This window comes from Pleurodeles waltl, chromosome 12 (genome assembly GCF_031143425.1).
Source record: "Pleurodeles waltl isolate 20211129_DDA chromosome 12, aPleWal1.hap1.20221129, whole genome shotgun sequence".
Taxonomy (NCBI): Eukaryota; Metazoa; Chordata; class Amphibia; order Caudata; family Salamandridae; genus Pleurodeles; species Pleurodeles waltl.
This window is the reverse complement of record NC_090451.1, coordinates 94,426,022-94,446,733: the sequence shown is the minus strand read 5'-3', so window position 1 is coordinate 94,446,733 and position 20,712 is coordinate 94,426,022. Positions and strand designations below refer to the sequence as shown.

General features: G+C 42.8%; 1 protein-coding gene across 1 annotated transcript; it reads left to right on the top strand.

Annotated features, from left to right (window-relative positions):
* The first annotated feature begins 9,109 nt into the window (after positions 1-9,109).
* On the top strand, positions 9,110-19,538 carry CTU1 (cytosolic thiouridylase subunit 1). Its single transcript, XM_069217160.1, has 3 exons — positions 9,110-9,245; positions 15,853-16,383; positions 17,955-19,538. The coding sequence occupies exons 2-3, from the start codon at positions 15,888-15,890 to the stop codon at positions 18,482-18,484; spliced, it is 1,026 nt and encodes a 341-aa protein (XP_069073261.1). The 5' UTR covers positions 9,110-9,245; positions 15,853-15,887; the 3' UTR covers positions 18,485-19,538.
* The last annotated feature ends 1,174 nt before the right edge of the window (positions 19,539-20,712 follow it).

Below are 20,712 nucleotides of genomic sequence, written 5' to 3'. Positions count from 1 at the left end.
GAATAATCGGGACTACAAATCCTGGAAGAATGGTAAAAACCTGGGCTGGGTGAGCTGGTTATGTATCGATCTGGAAAACTTAAGAGCTGTAATGTAACAGTGAAAAGCAGTTAGGATGATAAATAATCTGCCTGCCTCACTAGTTAACTGTTGCTGGTGGGCCTTACTAGCACTTCTCTTCTTGGACAAGGACACCTGTTAGTCCAGCTGGTGTGCAAGGCTGCTCTGCCTGCCTATCCACCCAAGCGCAGGAATTCCTTTTCCAGCTCGCTGACTGTCCTCCACACTAAGAGACTTGAATACACACATGCCACTTTTCTCCCTTTCCAACAGTCTGATGCACATGGGGACGGCGTGTGTGTTTCTGCATCCATGCAGACCTTCTTCAGGTCACGACAGCGGTTGCACGCGGGCCCTCAGATCACCATTGGCAGCCGCCAGCATGTCTAGCTGCTGTGCTTCCTGCCCACTGTTAACTCTTCCTTCCCCAAGTAGCATCAAAACAGCCTCTGTTCGACAGTGCGTACAGAGCACGCCTCTTGGTCAAACGTTGAACAGACCTTCACATTCAGCCCTGTTGGTTAAGGATACAAATGATTGGTTACATGAAATTGTTTATTTTGATTTGCAGTAGGAGGTGTTGTATTCTTATTGGATGAGCTTTGACACCGCTCAAGTTCATTGTTCGCATACCCTGCCTGTGCCAGTTATTAATGCACGCGCCTGATCCAGAAATGGGCAATCGAGCGAAGCCTTCTTTCCTTAGCAGGAAGATGAAAATAGGCAGTTCTACCTACGGGTGATGTCTTTAACCATCAAATCTACCTGCTACTTCAGATGCCTTATCCTCATAAAAAAAGTGGGAACCTCAAACACAACCAACCCTGATGTGACTAGTCTCATCCTGTCGAGAAAACAAAAAAAGGGTCTTCTGCAGACATGAAAACCGGAAGCAATGAAAATCGCCGTGTGTACATCATGCCCTAATTTATTCCACAACAATTGTGCCTTAACAGGGCCGGGAAAAGGTAAAGTATAAATTATTTACATTTGTTTAAAAAAAAAAAAAAAAGTTATGTATAGCTAGATGGGAGTGGCTCTTGGGGATAGTGTTAGGTTCATAGAAATGCCAGCAGCTGCAGTGTTGTGAGAATGTCAGTCACACATCAGATGAGCTAATAAGCATGTTTATGTCTATGTAAACATGGACGTGTCCGTCTCCCAGCATCCAAGTGCCTCCTTAAAGGTGCACATGTGCCAGTCTACCAGTTTTGTGCACTGGTTTTGAGTGTCTGTGGCTGCTTAGTAACTATTTTGGCTCCCTTTTCCACCACCGCAAACTCCATGCAATTTCCATTACATGTCACTTGTATAGGTAAGCCACAGGCTTAGTTCATAATAAATCGGCATCAGTTCTGCTGGTATCCTTTTCATATCGGGGGGGGTTCTTGGCCTCACGGGCAATCAAGGTTATGTGCAATTTCAGGTAACTTCCTTGGTCACTTCTGCACTCGCAGCAATCATCCTTTCCTCAGTGGCTGCTCCTGTTCTGATCCTTGGTGACTTGTTGAGAACCTTGCACAGCCTGACCATTAAAGTGCTCTAACAACGGACCCGCTGCCCCCATAGTGCAGAGCAGGGCCAGCTTTAGTGCTGGTGGCTCCCAGTAAAGATTTTTTTTTTTTTTTTTTTGTGCCCCCGTCCCAAGGACCACCTCCTTGGATTCCCTCACTACCACCTGGCAAAAGTGTCCCTCCTCTCTCCATGGCCCCTCTCAGATACATTTCATTTGTTTTAAAGCACTTGTAAAGGCTGCCTTTACTAATTCACTCAGCTAACCACATAAAATATAGTTATGTTCTTTGCATCAGGCAAATTAAGCCTGCGATACATGGCGAGTCAAAACTGCACCTGGACAAAACACTGATTGCTCTTTCTAGCAAGAACATTAATCACAAGGGTTATCTTGACATTTTAGTTGCTTCCTGAAGGCTGGACACCCAAGGAACTTTCGAGCAGGTGCTTTTAAATCACAAGTTTCGTAAGTTATTTCTAAACACAGTGCCATCCCCAATTCCTGGTCAGCACCAGGTGCAGCTCCACTGGTCGCACCGCCCTAAAGCCGGGCCTGTTGCCGAGAACCGCATTACATGGGCAGAGGAGAGTATCCGTAGGCTCTAATACCATTTTTAGGTCGCAGCCTACCAGACAGCACAGCTGTTTAGGTATGCGAAAGACATCTAGGGAGTTTCAGAAAGTTAGCCTGGGAATACATTCTTCCTGTTGCTTGCCATTGGCTTTGTGGTTTGCATCTCACGTTTTCTGGCAACCCATCCCATGGCCGAGGCTCTTCAGGGTCACTTGCTCCCTCCCATGCTAAAACCTTATTTACCAGTATCCTTCCGAGAGCTGCCTTTATGTAAATAGGCCTCTAAATCTTGTTCTTATCTCGTGTGCATTCAGAGAGGGAGGTCAGATGTCGGGCCGTGTCTTTCATTTCGGCTGACTTCAAAGTGAGAGCGTTTCTAGGAAAGAGGAATGCAGATTAGTCTCACCGTGGGCCCACTCATGCACCATTTACGAGGCTGTTACATAAACCTGCTACTTCATAAGAATATTGGACTTTGAATGTAAATTAGTTTCCAGTGAAAGGGCCCTGGGCTCAGCTAACTTCTAGTGTGAGTTTGTAACTGCTTCTTCACATACTGTATGCAATACCGAGCATCTACCCAACTGCCTCATGTAGGAAATGCTCTCCCTCGGGAGAACTCATGCACACTCTTATAATAGCGCCTAGAAAACAGTGCTTCTTCCAGGAAATCGTGCAAGTAGGAGCGCCTGTCCCCGATCAAAGTTACTTTGGGCTTTCCTCTGACCTGTACATGGTGTAGGTCTTTTACCAAGGAGTTTCTCTCCATGTCGAGCTGTTCATGCAAAAGCGAGCCAAAGGGGGTAGATAAACTTGTGTCCAGGCCCTATTTTGAATCCTTCTTTCCAGAACTAGCATTGTTACGCCCTAGAGTTTCCCTTCTTCCCCTTTAAATGGTCGTATTATGATTAGGGCTCCAAGTTTTCCGTTTTTACTGATTTTTATAGATAAATTCAGACAGAAAACTATTTTTTTCCTGTCTGTATTTATTTTTAAATATGGAAAATAGGCCCTATTGAATGATTTTTTTTTTTTCTTTCTACTGCCAATCATGAGTGCCAGGTTACTAGGGGCTATAAATTGAGAATAGGAGAGAGATGAAAAAACACAATAGATTTTCTAATTAAGATAAAATAACTGCATATCTACAGTTATTTATGCTATTCTACAATGCAAGAGTTTTCAGATAATGCTATTGCACTGTATACTGCTGCAACGTTTTGGACAATCAAATGTGAGTATACATTTATCAGTTAAGTGCATACAAATACATATTGCAGCTTCATTTGTATAGTAGACACAAAATAAAAATGGATAAAATACAGGAAAAAATTAGCAACAAATTTATATGGATAAATAGACGGAAATGTCGGAAAAATAAATACAGTAAAATGGGAAGCCAAGCTTATGATGACCCTAAATCCGCCACAACACCCAGGTCCTCCGACCCTCCCTTCTCTCTTAGGACTCTCACACGCCAACAACTCTGTCTCCTGTGACAGAACCCACTCAACGCAGCTGCATCAAAGGACACATTAAATTTAAATTTTGCACTTCAATAAGAGAATTTACTAAAGTATTTCAATTGCATCTTTGAAATCTCTCTTCATTTCTCGCAATTGCACTTCTCCCTGGATCCCTTGCCTGAAAGGCTAAGAAGGGTGTGGCAGCCTGGCTTCTGTGCGACAGGTAGGATTTTGCTTGCTCCAAGTTTTTGTTTATAATTTAAGTTCATTCAATAGCATTCTGACCCCACACAAAAGCCTGAGCTGTTAAAACGCACACCCTTTCATTCCAGCAGCTAGCTGAGCTCCCAGTCTACCTATACAGCAGACGGCCTGTGACGGACTCTTTAAAGTCCACGTGAATTATGCCAAAATTGGACATTGATCACATTTTCAACACCTAGCTCATCATTTTACAAGTAACAGGCTGCATTAAGAGGGTAGCACACATGCTGGCCCTGTCCCAGCACAGTGAATGAGGCTTTTCAGGGTAGCATAGCATAACCACATGAGGTGGGTGGGACCTTGAGAAGACCTGGAAGGGGTGTGCGTTTGTAAGAAACGCAAGGACTGAATAATTCACGCACTGCATAATTTTTCATTTGCAAAGCCAGAACTGCCCCTTTTCAAGAGGGGTGGCTGTCGTGTGCCTGTGAAGTTGGTGGTATAGATCTTGCTCTGCAGACTCTTTGAGAGTCTCAGTTTCCAGCGCCTGTGAAAAGTAGAAAAGTACAGTCTGAAAGGTAGTATCTCTGCGTGCAGTGTTGAGGGAATGAATGTGTTTCTTCTGTGACTGTACCTCACTGAGAGGTATTAAGAAGTGCAGAATCTCAGCATGCGAATGTGCAGTCCAGTGAACGCTCCTCAGCATGTAGTGACGAAGAAGCTTGCATTCTAGCTGTGTATACCTCAGACTGGTAAATCTATCATGAGTGAGCAATCGCTGTGTCTACAGCCAAGTGCGCATGGCCTGGTAGAGTTCATGCAGGTAGGTAAATGTGCTGGGCCCTACTGTGAGTGTACAATCTGTGCGTCCACCTAGGAGTAGGCCAGGTTTTGAGTATGTGATGTTACTATGTGTGTGGCAAAATGCAGGACTGAGTAGTGAGGATGCAGTCCTAGGAAGCACCACTAGGTGTGAAAGGTTTCATAATGGCTTTGATCACAGTGTATATCTAAGTAAGCCAGGCTTGATGGGGAGTGTGCAATGGCTGTGTGTGTAGCTTAGTATTCTAGTCCTGGGCTGATTTTGTAATATTATGTTCAGCTAATTGAACAGTGCCTGATGGTGAGTGTTTAAGTATGCAAGTAAATGTGGATGGTTTAGAATTGAGTGCGTTGTTTGCTTATTTTGCAGGGTCTGGTCAAGTATGTGCAGTCATAACCTATGAAAGACTAGGTCTAGAGTCTATTCTCTTAGTGTGCAGATAGGTGCACAAACCCTGATGGGAAATAGCATGTTTAATGCAATAGCATTATCCATATCTCGGTGCACAAGACATAATGATTGGTGTATGATTTTAGTGTAATCGAAGTGTTTGATGCTTAATTAATGAGCGTTTTATCTCGGTAGGAGTATCTCGAGATGACTGCTCCATTGCAGTGTGATCAAGTGAGTGTGCAAGGTACTGTACTCTGTAATTTTTCAATATTATGTAAAGGTTTTAAGGCTGGGTTGTGCCTTTGGGATCTTGATGTCCATATCTTTGAATGCAGGATCTGGGTATGAGTGTGAAATTGCAGCCTGTGCAGTTGTACAGAGACTGTGCGGTCTATAATTGGCATATGATCTTTGTGCAGTCACCTGGGCAGAGTGGTGGTCACTGGGACAATATGGTACATGCAGCTAAGTTCACAAGGCTAGGTACTGAGTGTGGGAATCTCATATAGAGGGGACACATTTGACATCCAATTTTTAGCACCTAACTTCTCTTGCCTCCTCTTCAGCCAGCCATTACCCATTTCAGACTGCCTGAGACACAGTTTGGTTGTCTTGGTTAGAAATTCGCATCCCATGACCTATTTATTTACATACGTATACTGAGCAAAATTCATAACACAACATAGCACTTTTATTTACAAGGTTGCTTGTAACCCAAACTTCTTTTCCTGCATACATGGTCCGCTTGACATTGAGTAACCTACAACCCAGTGCCTCCTGTGCATCAAATATTTTGTGACCCCATGATTTACCCTCCCACTTAGCACCTCAGACCTTCTGGACCCTCTTTAGGCTCCACCACAGAACATAAAAGGAAATCCACTCTTATGCAAATCCCTGCTCACATTACTATTGCTGGAGGCCACTCATCCCAACCCACCTAAAGATCCCTCATCACCTACCAGATAGGTAATCTGGGCAACCAGGCCATAACTTGGCCACCTGGAACTGACCGTATCCTCCACCATCCCAAAGTGTCACTGTACAATAGCGTGTGTGTGTGTGTGTGTGTGTAAGGCGGATAAGGACTGCATAAGCAACTGACCAAACCAAACACAAAATGCAGATTCTTTAAAGATCGATGCAACTGCCTCCTTTGAGGTCCACATGATGCTGGTGTTCTCTGTGCCTTATTCCCTGTGAAATGCCATAGGGACCCAAAGTGTCCCTGCCAACTGTGAAACCACCCTGCTCCCATATGCGGAGGGTGTGATATTGAACATGCACTCAAGTATGTGCAGGTTAGCATGCTAGGCCTAGTAGAGTGTTTGAGCATAGTATGTTTATCTAGTGTTGCAGAGTATGGCAATAAGTGTGCAATTGAAATGTGTGCAACTAAGTATGCAATATCTGGTGTTGCTAAGTGTGTAATCTCAATGTATGCAGCTAATTGTGTAGGGGTGGCATGGCTGAGAGAGTGCATTCACAGCAAGTTAACAAGGGTACAATGCCTGGTACTGAACGTAATTTACAGGTAAGAATCCAGAGCCTGTCGATGTGAGTGTAGGGATTGGGTGTGAAACTAAGTCTGCCAAGATTGGTACTGAGTATGACATTTTTGAGTAAGTAGTTTAATCAGCAGTTCTTGGGTTGGATGTATTCATACCAAAGTGTGCAGTCTAGTGATTAGTGTGTGATCTCTATGTGTGCAATTCACTTTGTGGTGTCTGGTGGTGTGTGGTTGTTCCAATATGTGCGCATCGGTAATGAAGATGTGGAGACAGATGGACAGTGGCAAGTTCTGTGCCTGGATCTCCGAACAGATGGTGTGGGTTCTGGCAGTGAGTCTCAGCACCCATGCCATTCTCCTTCACTCCACACAGTGCCACACCACAAACTCCAGCAAAGCCAATAGATCTCGCATAGGCAAGAACAGTTGGCTTTACCAATGCTTGTTTGAAATGGAAATGTGGACGTGAATGTCCTCGCCATCCCAGAGTGTCTGTTGCTAATGCACAGTACTGGTACTCTACAAATGAAACTGTCTTCTTCCGCCCAAATTACATTAGTGCCGGTACTAAGTTATTTACAATTTCGGTCTATTTCATACACGATAACCCTGATTATGAGTTACATAGTAATGGCATGGTGCAAACTCCGCACACATTTACTGTTACCATGCAACAACACCTCCATCCCCACCTCCCTGTACCATGCACCATGCAAATGAGTTAACCCCCTTGGAATGTGGAAAGTCTCTGCAAACATGGATGTTCTGAGCAGGTTGTAAATGTATGTGGGCAAGGTGAAGATGGTAGTAGTGAGAGTAGGTGAGGGAGGATACGTTCTGGCAAGGTGGATCAATGACTGCTCCCTCTTACCAGAAAAAGAGGTCAAGTTGGAGCAGGAAACAAGGCTTGGCTGCTGTTCCAGCCCAACCCTCAGACACTTTTACTGGGCATAATTACCCGCAGTCAAAAAACGGGTATGGTGTCCTGTGCCTCGGAAAACCTGGTGCAATAATATCAGTTCAATCGGAGTGGTATTAGCCATCCCCTTACCCATGGCCACCCAATCCACCCCAGCGAGTTAGTAATGAGGCCTGTTATGTTTATATGATGTGGTCTGACTTCAGTGATGGTCGGAAGTTGGGCAGTTACAGCACAAGTGGTGTAAATCCCAAGGACCGCTCGCAATATTTTCAACAGGACACTAACTGGGCTTTGAAATTTCCTCCTTGCAATGGTTATGTTATGCAGATTTTTAGGATGCACTATTACCTGAGGGTATCCTGGCGCTGAGCAGGAGTGAGGAGAAGTCTCTTATATGTAGTGGCAGGTAGTTTCATGCTAAGGTGCAACTTAGAAGGCTTGACCACCAGATCTGGTTTTCCGTATGCTTTGGATTCGTACACATAGGAGTCTGGATGAGCGGAGGTAATTGGAAGGTTTCTGAAGGCAGATGCGATTGTTGAGGTAGGCTGGGTCAGTGTTTCGTAGTGCCTTGAAAGTGTGGGTTGTAAGCTTGAATTGTGCTTGTTTGTGAATGGAGAGCCAGTGGAGCTCCTTCAGGTGATGTGTTGCAAATAATGTGGGAGGTTGAGAGATTCTGGCTGCCGCGTTCTGAATGATCTGCAGCCTTTTGGTGCAATTTTTGGTTGATTTTCACCCTACGGTGTTCCCACAGTCCAGCTTGCTTGTAACCAGGGCCAGCGTGACAGGTTTTTTGGGTGCTGATTGGAAGCCACTTAAATCTTTCTCCGCATCGTCAGGGGATGGAAGCATGAGGTGAGCTCTGAGAGTTGAATTGTGGGAGAACCGTGAAGAGAGGGGCCATTATAAAAGCAAAGTGCCTTACTGACACAATTTTTCAAACTTATTCTGGGTGGAGAATACCAACCTCTCTTCCATTGGGAAGGCCGAATTTCTCTTTGGTTTTTGTCCATAAAAGCAGTGGATCATGCCAGTGCGGAAGGGCCTGGGTGAGTGAGGTGGCCACCTCCTAAGAAAAATTTTGAGCATCTGTATTTATTTCACAAGCTAAACACTGGTTAATACCACACAGTGCCTCGTTTTATTAAAATTATTGTCCAACCTACCCCTCTTCACTGTTCAGAATTCTGTTTGTCTGGTTAGTGCATAAATATTATTTAATTTGTAAACAGCTTAGATGAAAATGTGCTGGTTGGCCTATACTAAATTATCGGGGGGGGGGGGGGGGGGGTCTCTTCAAATATCATCAGTATACACCCAGCTTATAATATACTGCTCTGGAAAATCCTGGTTACTGAAAGAAGAATGATATGAACTACCAGTGGCTTTTAACTATTGTATTTGCTATATATCGCTGGAAACGTGCTACGTCTCTCTCACTTTAACACGTTTTCGTCAGTGTTTTGAAAGGTTACTGAAACCTATAAGACTAGAGCTACTTAGTCCTGCGCTTAAAAAAACATGCTATACCTATAGATTCCTTGAGCGAACTCCTATGCAGCAATCGCTTCATGATGCGTCAATGCTCACATTTACCAGCTGCCACCAGAGGGCGGTGTAGTCCCCGCTTTACCGGAAATGACTTTTACGGAAAACGCATCGCGTGAAGTTTATCCTGTTTTGGCCTCGCTTGCTGCCCGTACCAGATGCAGCTTCATACCTGCTCAACCGGGAGGACGCGGGTCGTGGAGCTCGGCAGCGTTCCGGAGTCTAAAGAGGTGAGGTGAATTATTTTAAATGTTTTTCTTGCCCAGGTTTTCCAACACCCTGGCCCCCGGCGCTGAGTACGGCGGCGAGACGCGTCCTCGCGCATCTTTGTTCTTCCAATTTGCGTGAGTTCAGCCAGACCCCCCCTGGAGCCCTGATGCATGTGCACCGCCATACTAAGCACACGGAAATAAATTGCCACTATCTCTGGTTCTGGGATTACGTTTGGTACTAGTGCATTCTGGGAGCTGTAGTGCTGGTTTCCTTTGGTTGCTCCTTTTGCAATAACGCATAAAAACAAGCATTTGCAATGCAATGCGTCACGCATTTGCTCGAGTTAAAGCTATTAGTGTTGTAAACTCCTAACCGTACTTTTTTTTCCACGTAAATTGAAAATGAAAAGTAAAACAGTTTCACATAAGGGAGCCGATTCAAAGCGCCACAGCATGAGCGTGAAGCAGCACACAAAAGGAAAAATACGTTTTCCCACAGTCAAACATATCAACAAAAGTGCAATTAGCTATGTAACAGGGCGATGTCCAAGGCGGTAACTAAACTGCCCCAAGGAGGGACAAACGTAACGCATTTACCAATGAAAATAAAGGATTTTTGAAGGGCAAGCCCATGGACAAGTGATAGTGATGGCGTGCAGTGGGTGTGGTTCAAGCCCAAATACATACCAACACGCCAGTAAAGCAGCACTTGCGCGCTGCTATGCTCAATCTAAAAATAAGTTTCAAAAGAAACAAAAACAAGACTGCTGCCCAGCCAAGCTTCCCAGGTCCCTGAATGATCTGCTGATCTAGTCCAGTTTTTTCTTTGAATTCTGGGACTTGTAGCCTTTCTTGTGTAATCATAAAACAGGACTACACGCCCCAGAATTCAAGAGATAAATCTGGACCGGAGAAGCACATCAGGCATGGACCTTGGAAACTTGGCAGCTATGATAATTGGAAATTGCTGGAATAACTATTTAATGTCAACCTAGAGTTTCCTTACACTCGGAGGGAAGTAGTGAGTGACCTATGCTTGGAGGGAGAGAAGGAACAGACAGCTAAAGAAACAAACGTTGAAGAAGCCAATCTTATTAACTTATAGGTGTATATGCTTTGCCACTGGTGTTCAGCTATGCCGTACAGAACGTCCTAAATTTGTAGAGCTGCGCCTGCAAAAAAACAACAAAAAACAAGTGCTTTCTTCATGGTGCTGTTACATGAACTAAATGTTCAATGTTTGCAATGTGCTAATAAGCAAATCTAAAGGCTGCTTGAGATCATTTATACATTCTAATTCAGGCTCTCGGTTTTCCTTTTTTTACTGATTTTTTTTTTTTTACTGATAAATACAGAAAAGAGTGTGTTTCCTTTCTAGATCTATTTTTAAAAGTGGAAAACTACTGAAAACTGTGCTTCTAATGAGTGACTTTCCATGCTGTCTGTTGTGAATTCTAGGATAACATGTGGACAGAAAGACTGCATGGAGAGTTGAAAACCAGATAAAGATATCTTAAAATACAGGCATATGTTAATATATATTTGTAGTAAATTGCTAATACATTCCTGTGGGTGTATTGTTCTGCTGTATTTGGCTATTAAATTTGCTAAAACACGACAGGCATCAAAGTATGAGTGCATGTTTATCAGTTAAATGTAGAAGTGTACCATTTTTTACTTCAGTTATTCGCAAACCATAAAATAAATATGCATAAAGACTAATAAGATGGCAGAATAATAAATATGGATAAATACAGACAGAAATGTTTAAAAAAAATATGCCACTAAACCGGGAGCCCTAATTTTAATTGAAAGAATCATTTTAACGTTCAGGGGGACAGTTATTCTTTTTTAGAGGTACTGCAAAGGTATTCTGTTCTGAAGTGTATTGTTTTAGTAGAAACCTGTAAAAACACATGGTTTGCATAAGGTGCAATCAGATTGTGTATTACAAAATGTATAACTTTTGATAGCACTGTAAGCGCTAAAACCGTTTTTGCACATTTGATGGCAGCTATTCTTGTGTGTAAATCATTTTTAACTAATTACTTTTATATTCATAGTGGTTTCTGCCACAGGCCTGGACCTCCCAGCACAATAAGTATGCATGCCTCTGTTCCCCTTTGACCCACTGCTTAGATTTCATACATTTGAATTGATAACATTAACCAACTGAGGTTTCCTCCCAGGACAATGCATTTCCCATAGAGGAGTTTTGGTTGAATTTATTTCTCATTTGAAGGATGTGCATTATACTTAATTTGCAGTTACTGCTGAAGGCCAAAACATGTAGTAGAATAGTTAGTTCTTTGTAGCCACATTCCGGACCCTAACATTACACTCACTGACCCAGCCCCTTCAACTCAAGATCATAATTCCAATATGTTTGTTCTTAAACTGCTAGTTAAAGGAGCTCATAGTAATCATCTTTTTTCAAGAAGTTACTAGAATATTAAAGTCTTAATATCATTGCATCCAATGTTGACACTAAGCAAAGTTGGATGTGTAGCCTTTGTAGTTCTGGCAATGAACTGTTGTAGGGTAGATTGGGCACTTTTGAGCCTGGACCCCAGTAGAGTGTGATATTAAATGCTGGGATCCAATACTTCTACGGTAGCCAGAACGCACACCATACATTCATCAGCATGCGCACAAAAACTAAAAACACACCTTTGTGATGAATGACACGACTTCTATCTTCCACTCATCGCACTTCATTAGTCTATTGTTTTTCTTGCTGACCAGGGAGTTCATGCACCCAGAAGAGCTTCTTTTACATCTTTGTACAATTTCTGGTACAGGATGGCTAAAGTTCATCATATGCCATAGGTTTCTTGGGGGCCCCTTAAATTTGAGGCTTTTGTGTGTGAAATATGTCATGTGAATTGTATTATCTTTGTGATCTGGTATATCTGCTTCCATAGCCCTTTATCAGCAAGTGCTGCACCTCACCTTATCAGTGTTAGAGGTGTGACTGAATGGTGTGACTTCTTAGATTTAAGATTAACTTTTGCATCTGCACTTTTAGGCTCAAATAACTTCCTTGGCCTTTACGTAATACTGTTTTGAGCTTTGATGTGACAAGTGGAAACAGCAATCAATTCAGATATGGTTTATCTTTTGTAGCCCTTTAATGCTGTGGGGAAAGGGGGTGCTGCTTTGAAATTTCTTAAATATATAGAGCTCTATGGCTAGTAGGACACTTTAAATGTTTATGTTAATAAATTAAAAGTGCCATTAAAGTTATCTCAGGAGCTTGTGTAACCTCCTAAATAGAGAGTTGACATTGGACAGGTGCACAGCTACGGATGTGCAGAAAATGTCTTCCAACTTCTGGATGTCTCTGTGTTGGCACCAGAGATGGTGATTTGGCGATGTGGTGTGAATATATTATTTTAATACTTACAGCTCCACATGGTGTTTTGGATCAGCAATGATGTAGGTCAAGAGACAGTTGGGGGTGGCGCACTAAGTTTTGAAGACGGATATCCCCTCTTACGAACACACAATCGAAATGCCTAAAAAGTTTTTTTGGGGGGGGATTTCGGGCAGCAAAACCATTGCAAGACAACCTAGTCCAAAACCACCTTGTTTCCAGTTCAGATGAATGTTGGCCAATTGTGGACCTTCCTCCTGGATTTCAGTCATTCAGCGCAAAGTCCAGGAACATTTCTTTGCTATCTCTTCATTTGGTGTTTCACTTTCCAAGCATTCTGTGGTGATCAGGTCTTCTTGTTTCCACACAAGGATTGTTTGCAAGTTTTTGCAGTGAAGGAATTACTACATGGACAGAGTTTGATCCATCATTTAGTTTCCTCGCCAAAAGATCAATCTAAAAACGTAGGTCAACCAAAATAAGATTTTGTCAAAGAATTGACTCTTAGTTCTTATTTTCACTAGTTTTCTCACTGCCCACTCTTTCTCTCACACTTTGAGTTCCATTTTCTCCCTTCCACATAACCTTCCAGACATCTGAATATAAGAAACAATATTTTGAAGCTGACCCTGTCTTTTGCTGGGAGCCAGTGTTGAATCTACGATGCAGGGTGGTATTTTGAAGATACAGAATTTGAGAAGATGAGGCAAACCGCTGCATAGTGAGCTTTTTGGAGTCTGATTTCTTTGGTAATATAGCAAGCCATTGCAAAAAGAGTTGTAGTCACAGCTGGAGATGACTAGCATTTGACTGCCACTAGGTGTTTTTCAGTAGAGATGAACACTAACCTTTTAGGCAATGTTAGTTGGTGGTAAAATGATTTTACTATTGTTCCACTTTGCCACTTTAGGCTAAGTTTTTGGTCTCAACGACTACCTAGATTTCTGACTACACAGGACCAACATTCCATTTATTGTCTGTAACTATTCTGGGAGGGGAACTGGAAATCTGCGTACTTGGGTGTTCATTCAACTAGAAAGACCATTATAGCCTTAGAGCCCACATGCACACGCCCGAAAGGAGACCACACACCAAATTCATGGCACAGGCAAGCTATAGTATGATCTGTAAAAGAAACAAGTATGATCATTCTCGCAAATCAAATTTATCAGCTTGGACATGCTCCCATTTTATTTTCCTGGCCTCATGATCAGCAGGACATTATTAGGGCCCTGGGCTATAATTTCTGCAGGTTCTCGAGGGCCATTTGGGGATTCCACACACACCTTAGCACCAGGGTTTTTGGCAGCTGAACCAACACCTCCCTCCCCACGTACTGTCAGAAGGGCTGGGGCAATCCTGTCCTACACCAATCCTCCATACAATGGAATTATGACAAGTTGGGCAATTCTGTAAGCATGTAGGTCAAGACCTGCAGATTCTGGTGTGGCTCTGTAAGGAGCTGAAGCTCCAGGTTTTATTTCCCAGTACATGATGGTGTTGGAGGCCACATATGGTTGTATCTGCAAAGCTGGGGTTAGCATTCTCATCAGGGGTGTTTCAGCATTTGTATTCAGAAGCTGGAGGGCTTCATTTAAATGCTCTCTTCAGTTTTTCAAAGTCCCATCAGATAATGTTTTAGTCCAGAATCCCAGGGGCACCCTTGTTCTTCCCTGTATTTGCCACCTACTCCAATTTACATATTGTCCCTGGTCAGTTACATGCAACTCAATGTCTCCTTCCTGCACTGGCCACAAGTCTAAAACCTGTTGAATGGCTTCTTTTGGCAAATCAAAAGCACACTGCTGCTCTTCACTCCATTCAAGCTCATGTTTTTTTCTTGTCACTTTGTACCAAAGGGTTAAGATTTGACTCAAATGAGGGGCATGCTGTCGCCAAAAACCAAACAGTCCCATGAATCGCTGTGTCTCTTGCTTAGTGCGGGGAGTGGCAAACTCCAAAGTCTTTTGTTTAGCCTGTAGCAACACCTCTCTGTCCTGGATTCCACTGAATCCCTAGAAACTTCACTTTTGAGAGGGTCCCTTTGTCTTGTCTGAATTAATCATCCACATTTTACTCTGCAAAAGTTCCACAACCCGCTGCGTGAATATATCTTTTACATCCTTAACTTCTTGCTAGGTGTAATCTTCTAAAGAATGCATTTCAACTCCTGCCAAATTCTGTGGGTTACTCTGTATTATTTATCTACATACTGGCTGAGCACGAACTACGTTCTGCTCCCTCTTAATTACTGGAATATGAGAAATCTGATTTCCCTGCAACGTCTTGGTAGATATCAGCCTTATCTTGTAATAACTTATTCTGACAAGACAGCATTATTACATTATTTTTTGTGTCAACAAGTTGTTTTTGCTGATTTTCATATTCTAACTGCTTGCACCTCTCATATATTTTCCTGTAAGCAGAGAGGCGTATCCAACCCCTCCTGTCAAAAACAAAAGGCTCATCATTCCGTTCAAAAAGCACCTTTTTTAAACATATAAGAACATTCAATAGCTCTGTTTTCCCCAGGTACCCGTCCCAAAATTCAGAAAGTCCTGATAAACAAGAAAACGCATTTGCCAAGACATAAGGCATTTTAATTTCACATGCATTTTCAGAAATGGTTTGCAATGCTGCTTTTGACGTCTTGCCAAACATATTTTCACTTTTAAATCGTACACTTCCAACCTCCCTTTAGACTGCAGACTGCGACAAAGTGTTTTGCTTTACTGCTGACCGAGCTGAAACACACACACTGAAAAGAATCTCTGGTATGCAACTCTTAGTCTAGAGAATACATTTATTCAATCGCTCTGCAAGGCTCGTAAAGGAAGGTCAGTACAATCAAAAGTGCACATTTAAAATGTGCGCAATAATGAAATGAAAACACGTGCAAAGAATCTTCAATCTATAAACAGCAAGTATATCTGCAAAGACACAGATATATATATCGCAGACACGTAGATTAAAAACATGAGCAAAAAGCACATTGCATAACATGGGCACAGAAAAATACTTGCAGGTTCTGCACTTCTAACATCTGCACCCCTAACGTGGCAGTGGCTAACGCTAAAATAAAGTAAATAGGCAAAATGGAGTTGCTGGTCACTAATGTGACAGTGTGCTGCTAGGCTAAGTGCAACGTGGAGTCAGTGGTCAAAACACTAATATCATTACAATCGTTCTTGATGCCCAGGAGCATATTCTGGTTGTTTCGTACTGAAATTATTTTCTCTTGTGTTACAGGCTGGCCTGACCCATTACGCTCTACTGTTGCGATCATGCCTGTTTGCTGCAGTGCCTGTGAGGTAAAGAATGCAGTATTACGTCGGCCAAAGACAGGCCACTCACTATGCAAAGAATGCTTCTTCTGGGCCTTCGAGGAGGAGGTCCACCAGACCATCATATCGGCCGGCCTCTTCCGTCGTGGAGAGACTGTGGGGATTGGTGCCTCAGGAGGCAAGGACTCTACAGTTTTGGCCCATGTCATGAAGCTGCTGAACAAGCGACATGACTACGGGTTGAATCTGATACTACTGTCGGTGGATGAGGGAATCACAGGCTATAGAGATGATTCACTGGAGACCGTGAAACGGAACCAGCAGCAGTATGAGTTGCCTCTGAAGATTGTCTCCTATGAGGAGTTGTACGGTTGGACTATGGATGATATTGTTAAACAGGTCGGGCTGAAAAACAATTGCACATTCTGCGGAGTGTTTAGGAGGCAGGCCCTTGACAGGGGGGCCATGATGCTGCACGTTGACAAAATCTGCACAGGTAAGTTGTAGGGCCCATACGCTTCGCAAAGTCTGCAGTGTGTTAGTTATTCATGACATTAAAATTTAAGGTATGGTGCCTCGAAATCAAACATATGAGTACTATGGTGCATTTCAGTTGGGAGCGTTAGTCATAAATCATAATCTTCAACATTTTAATTGTTTTAAATTTCACAACAGCACGATCATAAAATAGCATTTTAGTGCTCGCTTTACAGGGTTTGTAACAGCTTTATCTAATTTTGAAAAATAAATTTGATACAGCAATAAAATAAGATCATAGGATTGGGTTAGCTTGGCATTTTAGAACATTTCTTAGACGTGTGGATGGGTGAGGACATCAGTCAAATAAATGTAAACGTAAAACTTACACTAATAGTACCATATAATGGTGTTTGTTTTTGAGTTTTCAGGTTATGCATCATTATTGCATATATTACAGTCAATGGTGTGTGCCAGACGTGGGACCCATAGCTGTCCACACAGGATTACACAAGGACATTAGTACATTTAAAAGTAGCATTTCAGTATTGATAGACAAGGGTGAACATAGACAAGCCACAAACAGCTAGGCATACACAGCTCATCAGCTGTTTAAAGGGACTAGCTACTTTTGAGTGGCTTTTCCTCTGAACTGGTTAATTCTACCTTACCAACCCAGCTATTGTCCTCATTTTAGGGACGTACCAGGACTCCTATGAACAAGTCATCCTAACTTCATATCTGGGGTTGTGGTACAGTACAGATACATTCACATCGGTTCACTAGATTTCCTAGTACTGTCTTGCAGGGTCTACATAAAGTGCCAGAAGGCGGGCTGGACGGACCGTCCTGTCTCCGATCCATACCTGGAACCTTTTCAGAAAGGTTGATCACATAGTGGTGGGTTCCATCGTCCAGAAGAGATTAACTGGTGTGTAAAGCATTCTCCATCGTCCGTCCGCCCGCCTCACACGTTGGTACTGGTGTTGTTTGCTTTGAAAGGTCCATATCTGCAGGTCCCGCTTAGTGTGGGAACCATGGAAACAAGTGTCAATGTGTAACTTAAGCATTGTGTTTCGGGATTTGGACCGATTTATTGAGAGTGTATTCCTTAATCGTTTCTTGTGAATTCCTCACCACAGGAATATATGATGATTCAAATTAATATGTTCGAAGCACAATACATTATTAAGAATAATAAATGCAGAAATGCATTAATTAGTATTGATGGAGCACATCTGCTGAGCCTTTCTGGCAATGTGTGACCTGGAGGCCGAGACACCACTGCAGGCAGCAACTGCCTTTCCTTTCAGAAATCAATTGAAATGAGCTATACATTGGGGGCTTATTTTTCCTTCCGTCTCAGAATACTGGTTAAACCTAATTTAAGGGTGCAATGTACTTGGTATCAAATGTTTACTTCTTTACTCTCGTTAATTTTAGGTTAGTTTTGCAGAGTAACATAAATACATGCCTCCGTTGCTTGCGCTGTTTGCTATTCGTGCAGTACTAGACTTCTCACAGAGGTTTCAGTGAAGTCTCCTTCCCAGGGCTGTAGTTGTACGATAACGTTGTTTTCTCCCTCCCCAGGCCACAACGCAGATGACATAGCCGAGACAGTCCTGATGAACTTCTTGCGAGGAGACATCGCGCGACTCCGGCGCTGCACCTTCATCACTACTGGTAGCGAGGGTGCCATTCCGCGATGCAAGCCTCTCAAGTACGCCTATGAAAAGGAGATAGTCCTCTACGCCTATTTCAAGAAGCTGGACTATTTCTCCACGGAGTGCATTTATTCGCCCAACGCCTACAGAGGGTATGCCCGGGCTTTCCTCAAGGACCTGGAATCCATCCGCCCCAGCGCCATTATAGACATCATCCACTCGGGGGAGAACCTGTCTGTGAAGGAGGACGTGAAGATGCCTGTGCAGGGCACCTGTGCCCGCTGCGGCTATATATCCAGCCAGAAGCTTTGCAAAGCCTGCGTCCTCCTAGAAGGATTGAATCGGGGCTTACCCAAGCTGGGCATCGGCAAACACCACAAGCTACAGCACAAGCTGTTAGCCCAGGAGCCACTGACTGAGCGAGAACAGCGGAAACTGAAAAATGTGGATTTCTGAACAGGTGCCTGTGCAGAGATTTGGTTAATAAAAAATCATCACGTTCAAGATATTTAGTTACTTCTAACAGACGAATGTGTGCAGGTGCGCATTCTCTTTTTAGTTTCCCCGTGGCTCGCGATTTATTTATTCTGCATTTCTCTTCGAAGCTCTGCTTGATTTCAATCTATAAAATGTTAACCCCTGAACTACAATATTATTTAATTATCTGAATTTAAGAAACACTAGCTTTTGGACATCGATTTGAAAAGTGTGGTGTTTTAACAAGGCTGAATGTCAGGATTTCTGTAGAATTACTGCCAAATTAAAATGTTTTTAAACCCCTTATGCAACTCTTCATTGTGAATAACAACTTTTATTATAATAATTGGTGGTACCTTCTGCTCCGTGGTAGATTACCACCGCATTTTTATACTGTTTTCCCAAGGCCACTGATGCCCTCTCAGTCGAGATGACCTCAGACATACTTATGATATATTATCTCATGCTCACTGACATACTATCAAATTGCCCATGAAAGGAACCCTAGAGATTCCCACCTGCAAAGTTGTTGTCAGGATCCACCAATCACCAGACGCGCTGCTCGCAAACCTGGCTAAAAGGCTATCCTCGTTGCCAAACATGGTCTGGACTATTGAGCGACCCATTGTAAGTCCGCTTGTCATGTTGAGTGACACAGTTGTCTTCGCAATCGCTCATGAGGCAATACGGGGATCGAGTTAAGTTGGACTGTGGTGTCAGCTCTGCGGCTAGGTTGGAGCGCAGAGAGCGGACTGTCGGGTAACTGCACTCCTCGCCGGGGCCAGCCGTCCCGTTGTGTGGCATGAGTAAACAAAAAGCACTGGCTGGGCTATTTTGGTCAAAGGACAACCTTCCAAGTACACCTTGGGGCCTAATGACATTGTCTCAAGCAAGCTCCATGTCCCAGGTTGGGTTTCTTGAAAACACCATTCTAGCAAATTAGGAGACGTTGGTCAAGAAGTGGTTTCAGTAATTGTTTCTTCATGACTTCAAGGCTGGTCATTTATGTAATAAAACAATGAAAACACCTTTATTACTTTTATTCCAATCTGTTTATTTTTACTCTAGTTTATGTAGGAAAAGCATTACAGAATGATCACTTAACAGCAACTATTTGATATTAATTTGCAAAATGCTAACTTACTAACTAAAGTTTTTTTTTTTTTTTTTTTTTAATAAATCCTTGGCACGGTTTAAGGAACACTATCTATTGGACATGTAATTGGTAATGTGGTATTTGCCGAAAGCTGAATATCTGAATTTTGAATAAAATTACAATTATGTATGAACTTTTAGATGTTTCCGCCCATGATTGTGAATATAACAGCCTTCGTTATGGTTGGTTTCATCTGCTCAGTGGTGGGCTTATCCATCACATGGATAAACTGCCATTTAGTATATGTGCATCAGTGGACTGCGTTGCACAAGAGAACCCATACGCTAAGATGCCAATCGGTGGTGATGGTAAATTCAATGAGAAGCCCCAGTTTATGATCATGTAAGACGCGCTGAAGGAGGAAAAACGCCATTTTACCTGAAGTGCCGAAATGACTGCAACATTTCTGTATTCAGTATTCTTAACCGGTGGATGCTGTAAAATGTATTGGCTGGGCCTCACTTTCAGTTGCACAGTGTCACATACTACGTGCCATTATCAGCAACCTCTGCATCACCGCATTAATTGTGGTGATGGGCATTGCATTGTATTAAACTAGCCTTATGGTAGTTTGATATTGGAATCTTGGAGGGTTTATGCCCTTAGCATGGCCATTCTCCTTTTAGTACCACTGGTGTAGGAGGATGACTTAGGACTTAAACCCAACCCAGGTGGGGCGGCACCAGATTCCTTTCTAGAGATTGCTTGACAGCTTAATTGTTTGAAATTCCTATTGTTAACTAGTCCTTAAAATATACAGAGTGAGCATTAGCTCCCCACAGAGGAGTATTTCTCTCTGACCTCTTGTTACTGGCTAATTTATATATTGGTCCGCCTTCTAGGAATTGCTTCATTGGAATGCATGAGGGATTATTTTTATCTGAAAAGTAAAGAAAATCATCAGACTGTTAAATTCAGTCCTTATGTCCTACATGCAAATCTGCACTTTTTTGCGACTGTTTGAAATGCTAGCAGGTCTTCATTATGCACAACCTTTGTGCATATAAAGACTGCAAACAGCTTTGTGCATGCCTATTGAGGTCAAAAATTC

Bases quoted from the DNA above. Each gene is read 5' to 3' on its own strand.
- CTU1 (XM_069217160.1), top strand. From the start codon at position 15,888: ATGCCTGTTTGCTGCAGTGCCTGTGAGGTAAAGAATGCAGTATTACGT. The intron at 16,384-17,954 runs GTAAGTTGTAGG...CTCCCTCCCCAG, and splicing joins CGTTGACAAAATCTGCACAG to GCCACAACGCAGATGACATA.